General features: G+C 50.9%; 1 protein-coding gene across 1 annotated transcript; it reads right to left on the bottom strand.

Moving 5' to 3' along the window:
- Nucleotides 1-48: 48 nt before the first annotated feature.
- AGMAT (agmatinase (putative)) lies at nt 49-8309 on the bottom strand. Its single transcript, XM_054579632.1, has 7 exons — nt 8038-8309; nt 6851-7053; nt 4585-4633; nt 3382-3577; nt 2485-2664; nt 1199-1283; nt 49-459 (listed from the first exon to the last, which is right to left on the bottom strand). Exons 1-7 carry the CDS (start codon nt 8307-8309, stop codon nt 386-388), a joined length of 1059 nt encoding a protein of 352 aa, XP_054435607.1. The 3' UTR covers nt 49-385.
- Nucleotides 8310-8906: the final 597 nt, after the last annotated feature.

Below are 8906 nucleotides of genomic sequence, written 5' to 3'. Positions count from 1 at the left end.
TGTATTTAAAAGGAAGATACTACAGAAATATGGAAGGTTTATACCGTATTGTTTCGTAGTCTTTATTTTATTTCATTCCTCCAATTTTAAGATAACTTGGAACTAAATTCTCCATCCCTTCCCCCTTTGTCCTCCATCATCTTGTGTTAAAGGAAAAAATCAGCACAGAACAAGTGGCCTCTGTTTTTTAAGTTAATTCAAACTCCTCCTTAATACTGGCTGTTTAGATTAGAGTTCTTACTTTATACCCTGATTTTACAGCCACCAATGACACCCTTAGTAGAAAGTTTTATTGGCATAAACTCTTCAGAACTGACTGCTTGCTCATAAGTTCTTGAGAATTTGTCCCTGATGCGATGTGATGATGTCTTGAAGAGGACAAGGTTCAGACAACTGTCACTTTGGGGAGAACACACAGCATCTCAAACAGCAGGTTAGCAGCCAGGAGGGCCGTGTTTCCTACGAAGAATTAAAACCCAAGGTGAAGACCGCACACCCCCACCCCCCGGCCCTGGCCATGCCTCTTGGGACCGCTCAGCCTCCTCCCCTTTGTCTTCCTGCTCAGGGCCCCTCCCACCCGCCTGTTGGCGCCGGCCAGCCCCCTATGAACAAGCTTTCCCTGGTATTCTCCTCCATCACTCGTTTGGAAATAGCGTGTTAAGACTCAGAAGTTTCTTGGTTTGCTCTGCAAACAGACTTCCCCCACAAGGAAACTTGGAATAATGGTGTGTATTGTATTTATTATCTACCCTCTGAGAGAGGATGGGAGACCAATAGGCCTAACTCCGTAAGGTTTTCTAAATTAAGTTTATTGGAGTGGCATCTGCTTTATCTCTCCTAAGTCATCTAAGTCCCCATTTTATTAATGTTAATAAATATTATTTATCCTTTGAGAATTCCCTTTTCCACGAGATAGCAGGACGATGGCAGAGAGCCACGCTGTCACTAAACTGCAGGTTGGTTTCTTTTGCTGACTGGTGGGCAGGCTAACAGTGCTTGGCGACCTCCCCGGGGTTTTGTTAGTGCTCATTAGCTTGTGGTTGTAAGGCGTGCGATAATAGGCTTATTTTCTTCACTGTAGGACATCTTCAGGTTTCCGAGTTACCCAGAAGGACCCATCCACCCGCTACCTATTAACTAGGTTAATATAGTTTAAACTAGCCACTGCCTGCGGGTCACAGGCTTCTTGTTTACTCACCAAAAGGATCGTATGGCGGTGAAACTTCCACAAGGTCACAACCCACCACGTTCAGGCCTTGACAACCCCGAATGATCTCCAGAGCCTGTCCGCAATCAAGCCACAGCGGTAATCATTAACGGTGAGAAGCAACCGGTAGCGGCCTCGGTGGATTTCTCCCAACACGTGCCCACCTTTTGACTTGGAACTGTTTGGCTTTCCCTCAGTAAATATTCACTGACTGCCAGGCATACTGGCAGGCATCACAAATGACCAAGGCACAGTCCCTGCTCCTAAGGGCTCCACAGTGCAGTGACGGGATAAAGCAAGCCAATCATTTCCAAGTCGTGTATGGAGGACTTCAAGAAAAGCAAGCGGAGAACAGGATAGGAGCATGTGACGGCCCCCAGAGGCGGGGGAAGTCCTCCCCAAGGTGGACACACTGAGCTCCAGAAATTGCCCAAGCAGATGAGCAGGGAAAGGACAGCCCAGGTAGAGGGAAAAGGCACCATGATCGAGGCACCCGTAGCTGGGCGTGGCCGGCGGACAGGATAAGCGAGGGGCTGGGAGTAAGAACTGCTTTGTCCCAAGGAGTTTCCATTGGGCAGATGAAACACCCAGAAGGATGACAAACTGAGGGATGAGGATTGTGTTCTAGAAAGCCCTCTGATGGGAACTGAAAATGGCTTGGAAGCAGTAGTTATGACCATCCTTTCATAGAGGATATGAGATCATTCATGCCGTTTAAGCAGTCTTCATTTCTTCACAATGAACAATCTTCGAGCACCTGCAGTTTCTAGGTCAGGCACTATTCTGGGCTCCAAGCATTGGGTAGTGAACCAGAGGCGCTAGCCTCCTGGCGCTTACCTTCTCGTCATAGCCACACTCCAATTCTGCCTCCCCATGTTACACTCAGCACAGCCAATAGGAGGTTATTTGGGTATTTCTAAAATGCAAACTCCCTTGGTAGCGGGTTAATCCCAGTGTGCGTACTTTTCAAATTTAACCCCCAAAAGATCAGTGTCCTTAAGAGGGGGTACTACAGTATTGTCCCCATGAACCAACTGTGGATGGAGCAGCAGCAGGAAGATCAGATGGAGGACGATGATGTCCCAGATAAGGCTAAAGCACCCAGTCCTCAGTAAGTATTCACACCGACGGCGGCCATGAGAACAGGAAAGGCCTACATGCTCTGCCTGTAGAATCCTATCCTGGTTCCTGAAGACTCGCCACAAGGCCCAGGAAGACAGGGAGTTAAAAATCCTCCCCCCTCCCTCCAGGTATGGTCACTGGTGGAGCCTCCTTACCTGACTTGGGGTGAGACCAGCAATTTCAGGTGTCCCCGTCCCTGGGGCATAGGCAGGATCCAAGCCATCAATATCAAAGGTGATGTAAATGGGTTTGCCTCCCATCTGCTGCCTCACCTCGGCCATCAGAGGAACCAGCGACTTCATCCAGCAGTCTTCAGCCAGCACCACCCGGAAGCCCTGAGGAGGGAGCCGTCCAAGAGCGGGCCGTCAAGACGCCTGCATGGCAGCATTTACCGGGCATTTCCTACGTGCCGACCCCATGCTAGGCTCTGCGCACATCCCATTGGACCCCAAACCTTCATGAGGAGGGAACTATCATCCCCATTTTACAGGTGAGGAAGGGAGGGACAGTGACCACGATGGGTAAAGCAGGGGAAAGTCAAAGCCGACCTCTGGAGACGGGATCAGAGAGAAGCGTGGTTCAAGCAAGAGAGACGCTCAGGACGGCTTGTGCTAGCGCTTCGTGAACAGCCCTGTCCAGAAGATTGGCCTTTGCAGGGGACCTTGAGCCATCCCTGCTGGGTCTTGCCTTCTGTGTTCACCTGGGAGCCACTCTGCTCAGCAGTTGCGAAGGTGAGAACTAAGGCGGCCACCTGCCTTGGGGGTGGACCCGCAGCTCTTTTCCTGGCCAGCGACAACCCAGGGGCTGGCTCGCTCCTGCTCGCCTCCCCACCGCAGCAGTGAGAGGCCTCCTGGCCTCATGAACCAGCATCCTTGCTCCTCTCTGCTCCGCATGACCCCCTGGGTGCAAACTCAGCCTTTCTCCCCCCCACCCCCGATTCCTGAACATGATTATTAAAGCCCCTGTTGAATCCGTAGCCGCCACTGAGTGAGCAAAGGAGAGGAAGGCACTTTGCAGGCAGGAAACAGAGGGAGGGGCGTTCGGTCTATTACCTGGCTCCGGCTGTATCTGCAGGGATCCAATGTCATGGAAGAGCCCCTGATGCCAATCTGTACTACGCGCTTACAGTCCAGAAGTCCCTCGTCCACACACCGGCGGAAGGGCGACCCGTGATAGATCTTCTCTCCCAGGGCCTTGTCAGCCGTGTCCATGTGAGCATCCACGTGCAGCAGCCCCACTGGGCCGTGCCTGAGGACAGCGGGGCGGCTCAGAGGCCGGGCCTCTTTACAAGGGCTGAGCACAGCCGCCCTCCAAGCCCCCGAAACTTTATGACAGTTCATAGCCAACGAGGGGAGACCTGGCATCAGTCACAGGCCCTGCTGGTCTCTGTCTTCAAAAGACTTAGCATCTCAGAGCAATACACTCAGAGAAGTCAGGCTGAAAATAGGCCTGTGCTTTAGCTGCCACCCACTACCTACCACCCAGAATTTTCTTCTTCCAGATGGAGAGAGCTGGGTGGGTGACAACGAAGGGTGAGCTCAGCTGAACTAATCAAAGCCACCCTTTCTCCAGCCGTGGCACCCAGAAGCAGCTTGGACACCTAGCGCTCTCTCGCCATAATCTCCATCAACCCTGCTAGCCAACCAAAAGAAACCTACAATCCAAAACAACGCGAGGCAAACACAGCTTTGTACCAACCGGCCCCAGATTGGAATTCTACCTACACATCCTTCTCATCTATAAATGCTGGAGCTGCCACCAACTTGGCCCATCTGTCTCCCTCCCAAACTAATTCGCCAAAGTTAGTTATCCCTGGTAGACTTCTGCTACTGTAAAAGCCAGCGGCTCCCAGCTTTTCTGGGAAAGGGGCCCTTGCAGCAGAAAGCCAGGGCCTCTGTGTGTTTTTGGGTTTTGCCTTTGAGCGACACAGAAACAAGTTAACAGGGGTTGTGTATTTCACAGGGGTTCATCTTCCCCCAGAGGCCAGTGCTGAGCGTGCATACCGGAGCCGACCTAGGGCAAGGGAGGCTGCCCTGGGGTGTTAATAATAGTCTTGTCTTCTAGCCGGTGACTGACAGAGACACCTGGAGCCCGACCTTAATTTTGGTCCACAGAAGCAACTCGATTGGGAAGTTCCTGTCACCCCCAGTAGTCTGAGCCAGCAGAGGTCATCTGATGCCATCTAGCAACAAACAACTTATTCCCAAGCTCCCAAGTTTTGAAACCTTGCTTGGGCCCAGACATTTGGGACTTACTTCTTCGCCATGGCTTGCAATATAGGATAGGTGATTGTGTGATCTCCACCTGCAAAAAGAAATAAGAAGAAAACCTCTGGAATACGGATAAGACGAGACAGCTGTGTGTGACGTAGAACAGTCTTCAATTTGACCCATTTGCCCCGCTTTCTGTGAGGCTAAAGAACTACAACCCCAGCTAAAATAAGATTTTGTTCAATGGGGAAAGGGACACTAGGTGTTTGGAATTACACTGTCATTTAAAAGAAGAAATTAAACAAATGAGGGCTTCCAGGTAAAATGCCCAAAACAGCTCTGTCCGATAGAATTTTCTGCAGCGATGCACATAATTCTACAAATGCTCTGGCCAGCATGGTGGCCTCTCATCATATGTGGCTATTAAAACGGGGCTCATGCAACTGAGGAGCTGAAATTTTTCTTTTATTTAAACCAATAAAATTCATAACTTAATAATGACTTAAATAATAATTTAAATTAATTTAAAACTAATTTTAGCCCTGGCTGTTGTGGCTTCATAGGTGGAGCGCCAACCTGCAAACCGAAATGTCTCTGGCTCAGTTCGCTGTTAGGCATATGCCTGGGTTGCGAGCTGGATTCCCAGTTGAGGGGCATGCGAGAGGCAACTGATTGATGTTTCTTTTACACATCAGTGTTTCTCTCCCTCGCTTTCTCCTTCCCTTCCCCTCTCTCTGAAAACAAATAAAATCTAAAAAAAATTTTTTTTTATTAATTTTAATTTAAACAGCCACGTGCAGCTAGTGGCTACTGTATTTAGCAGCACAGACCTAGCAAAGTATTGCTATGCCTAACTATTATAATAATAGCTAACATTTATTGACGCTCAAAATAAGCCAAGCGCAATGCTGGGCCTTCTGTATGCATTTTCATTATAGGTCCCTCACACAATCAAATGTGGTAGGTGCTGTTACTATTATTCCCATTTTACAGATGAGGAAATGAGGCATGAATAGGTGGGAGGTGGAGCTGAGATTTCAAACCAGGCCATCCAGAAACCGCTATGCTTTGCAAGCCAGGCTCTCTATTTTGGCAAAAATAAATGTGCTATTTAGAAAAAAGGTCTCTACCATTTTAACTATTTGTGACCCAGTCAGAGTGGGTGGGGTGGGGGAGGGGGAGGGGAAAGCAGCACTGACACGGACCCTGAAAAGGAGGAAACCACCCTACGTGGTTCCCTCAAAGTCACTAACACAGTGCCCTTGAAAGAGTTCAAAAGTCACGCTGAGCCCCTGTTGGCAGCCTTCTCCGGGCGAGGGGCCCAGGGCTGGGACAAAGGTGAAGTGCGTGAGGTGGGGGACGCAAAATGTAAGGGATGTCAAAAAAAATCAGCCATCAAGATAAATACTCTTTTTAAAAAAGTCACGCAAAAAATCCACGACAGGCGTGCCCTCCCTCTCGGAAGCAGGCCCACATCCTCCTTGCCTCTCAGAGGTGCGTCTCCTAATCCCTAAGGAGCCAGCGGAGCAGCCGGCAGCGGGGCATCTCGTCTGGAGCTAACTAGCGGAACCTAGGCCCGTTCCTCTGACTTCCCAGTGAGCCAAAGCAGCCCCGCCTAGGCACTCCCATGCTGTTTTTTTTCTGTGCTAAGCCCTTCCTTGGTTCACTGTCCCCAGCTTTAGCAAACATACCCTCAAAGTAAAAAAAATTTTTAAAGATAAATTTTAAAGAAACATGGGACCAGTAACTGTGTTGTTCTGAGCCATAGTGGAGCCCAAGGCAAAAGGGGGAGATCAGTAATACCTACCGTTCACTTTATGGCACCCCTTAAATTTTGCATAGAGGCGAATGCCTTACTTGCCTCTTCCTAGTCCAACCCTGCCTGTCATACTAGCCGAGCATTTAAGTATCTTCTCCTGAGGGGTGAGAATACATGAATTAATAATGTTCTCGTCCTGGCTGGTATGACTCAGTGCATGGAGCGCCAGCCTGCAAACCGAAAGGTCACTGATTTGATTCCTGGTCAGGGCACGTGCCTGGGTTGTAGGCCAGGTCCCCAGTTGGGGACGTGCAAGGGGCAGCTGGTCAATATTTCTCTCACAGCACATCGATGTCTCTTTCCCTCTCTTTCTCCTTCCCTTACCCTCTCTCTAAAAAAATAAATTAACTATTAGGAAAAAAAAAATAATGTTCTCTATCCTGCTGTCTCCACATTCACAGTGGCTTGCTCTGGAGAAGTAGCTGTACGCCAACCGATGGTAAATAATCCCTGAGCTCAGCGACCTGCGGTTGCCCCTGCAGATGCCATTACCCAAGGTCAGAGGAACACAGCCCGCGGCTACAATTTTCTGATAGGCCTCTTGAATTAGGCGGCAGCTGTCCTGAAGGTTGTAAAGATTGATGTTCACGTCGCCTAGGTCTGCAACCGTGAGGGACTGGAAGGGGAGCGCCCCTGTGCTAGGGTTGACCGTCCGAAGCATCACTGATTCTTCCCGGATCCGTCGGGGTCCGAATCTGGAAGAAGATACATCCTGTGCGCATCCCTAAAGGCTTAGAGGCCTTGCCTGGGTAGGGGTTTCTCAGCCTCTGCAATGATGACACTGGGAGCTGGATGTTATAGGGGCCACTAGAGCATTGTGGGATGTCTAGCAGCATCCGGACCTCTCCCCACTAGATGCCAGCAGCCCCCCTCCCCCCAAATTCTAACAACCAAAAATGCCTCCAGACACTGCCACATGTCCCTTGGGGGCAAAATAACCCTGGTCCAGAACCACCGTGCTGGGTTACATGTTGGAGACGCAAGGCACAGATGTAGGAGCCTACCCATCACGAAATTACTAAATGGTATTGGATAATTCAATCTCCCTGAGCCTCCCTTTCCTAATCTGTAAAATGATACTAATATTGACCTTACCCCATTGTTGTAAGAATGAAATAAGATTCTCTATACACAGTGCCTTGCACTTAGTAGACATTTAATAAATCATGCCATTTATCATTGAGACCAGTAGTCAGATGTATTGTTGCTGAGTTTCATCAGAAATAGCTGAAAGCTCAATAATTAGGAAAGTGGGTTTTACTCCCCTGACTTGAATTTAGGAAAATTGCCTTAATTTGAGCAATTCTTGAAGCAGGTGACATCTAGGAGCTTTGGGAAGGGGCAGCCAGCTTCTTCTGTCCTCAAATGTGCCCCGCCCCTGGACGCTAGGGAGACCCCCCCCCCCCAGCCTCCACCCCAGCAGCAAGGCCCCAGGGAGCAGGAGTGGAAAGGCTCCCCTCGTCGAACCCTTTCTTTACCGGTGGATGCCACACGTGTTGAGCCCTCCACGTTGCTTGGTGAAAAAAAAGGGAAGTCAGTTCTCAAAGGATTAGGGGCACTTTGGAGCCAGGAACCAGCTTCCAACCTGACTCGGGGTGAGCAGAGGCGCCTGTGCGGCGTCCGTACCCGGTGGCCCTCAGGCTCTCCAGCCACGTGTCCCTGAGTCCTTGGGCCCTTACCTGGCCCCGGGCCGGTTGGAGGTCCCAATGTCCAGGGGCACCCCGATGAAGGCGGCATCCAGCCCCTCAGGGGAGGTCTGCACCGGCAGCCGCATCATGGAACAGACGCCCACCGGCCGGGCCACGGCATCGGAGTTGGGGGGCAGGTTACCGGGGGTGTCGGAGGCCTGGCGGCTGGGGCTGCGGCAGCGGTCAGAGAGCCCCGCGGCAGGGCGCGCGGCCCCGCCGGCCCCCGGGCCCCGGGCGCAGCGGGTCGCCAGCAGCCGCAGCATGCTGCCCACCCGCCTGACCTGGCTCGTCCCCGACAGCAGCCAGGTTGCTGCTGCCAGCGGAGCCGCCGGGCTCAAAGGGCAGGGGCGCCCAGTGGATCAGGGGCGGGGGAGGGGCCCAGGGACCCGGCCGTTCTCTCCCGACACCCCTGTCTGGACTTCGGCCTCTGGCTTCTTTGATCAGTAAAAAGCCAGGCCAGGGGCTCCCTGCTCACCTACCCGAACTGTCCAGGTGTGTCTGCACCTCCCAAGGCCCTTGGCAGCTTCTTTTCCTATTCAGAGACATATTTTTTTTAACCCAAAAGACTTGAAAAGAACTTTCTCTAAAAGAGAGAAATTAGAAATGCATTTTTTAAAAAAATAATGCATCAAGAAATGTCTAGGTAGGATTCTCAGGAAGCTGCAAGTCTTTCTAAATAAACTTTTTTAAAAAGGAATTAGGCCCTGGCTGGTGTGACTTAGTGGGCTAGTGCTGGCCTGTAAACCAGGTCACTGGTTCAAATCCCAGTCAGGGACCATGCCTGGGTTGTGGGCCAGGTCCCCATTTGGGGGCTTGTAAGTAGCAACTGATCACTGTATCTCTCACACGTCAATGTTTCT

The sequence above is a fragment of the Pteronotus mesoamericanus genome, unplaced genomic scaffold, assembly GCF_021234165.1.
Source record: "Pteronotus mesoamericanus isolate MK-2021 breed Mesoamerican mustached bat unplaced genomic scaffold, CSHL_Meso_final contig_557, whole genome shotgun sequence".
Lineage (NCBI taxonomy): Eukaryota > Metazoa > Chordata > Mammalia > Chiroptera > Mormoopidae > Pteronotus > Pteronotus mesoamericanus.
This window is presented reverse-complemented; position numbering and strand designations above follow the sequence as displayed.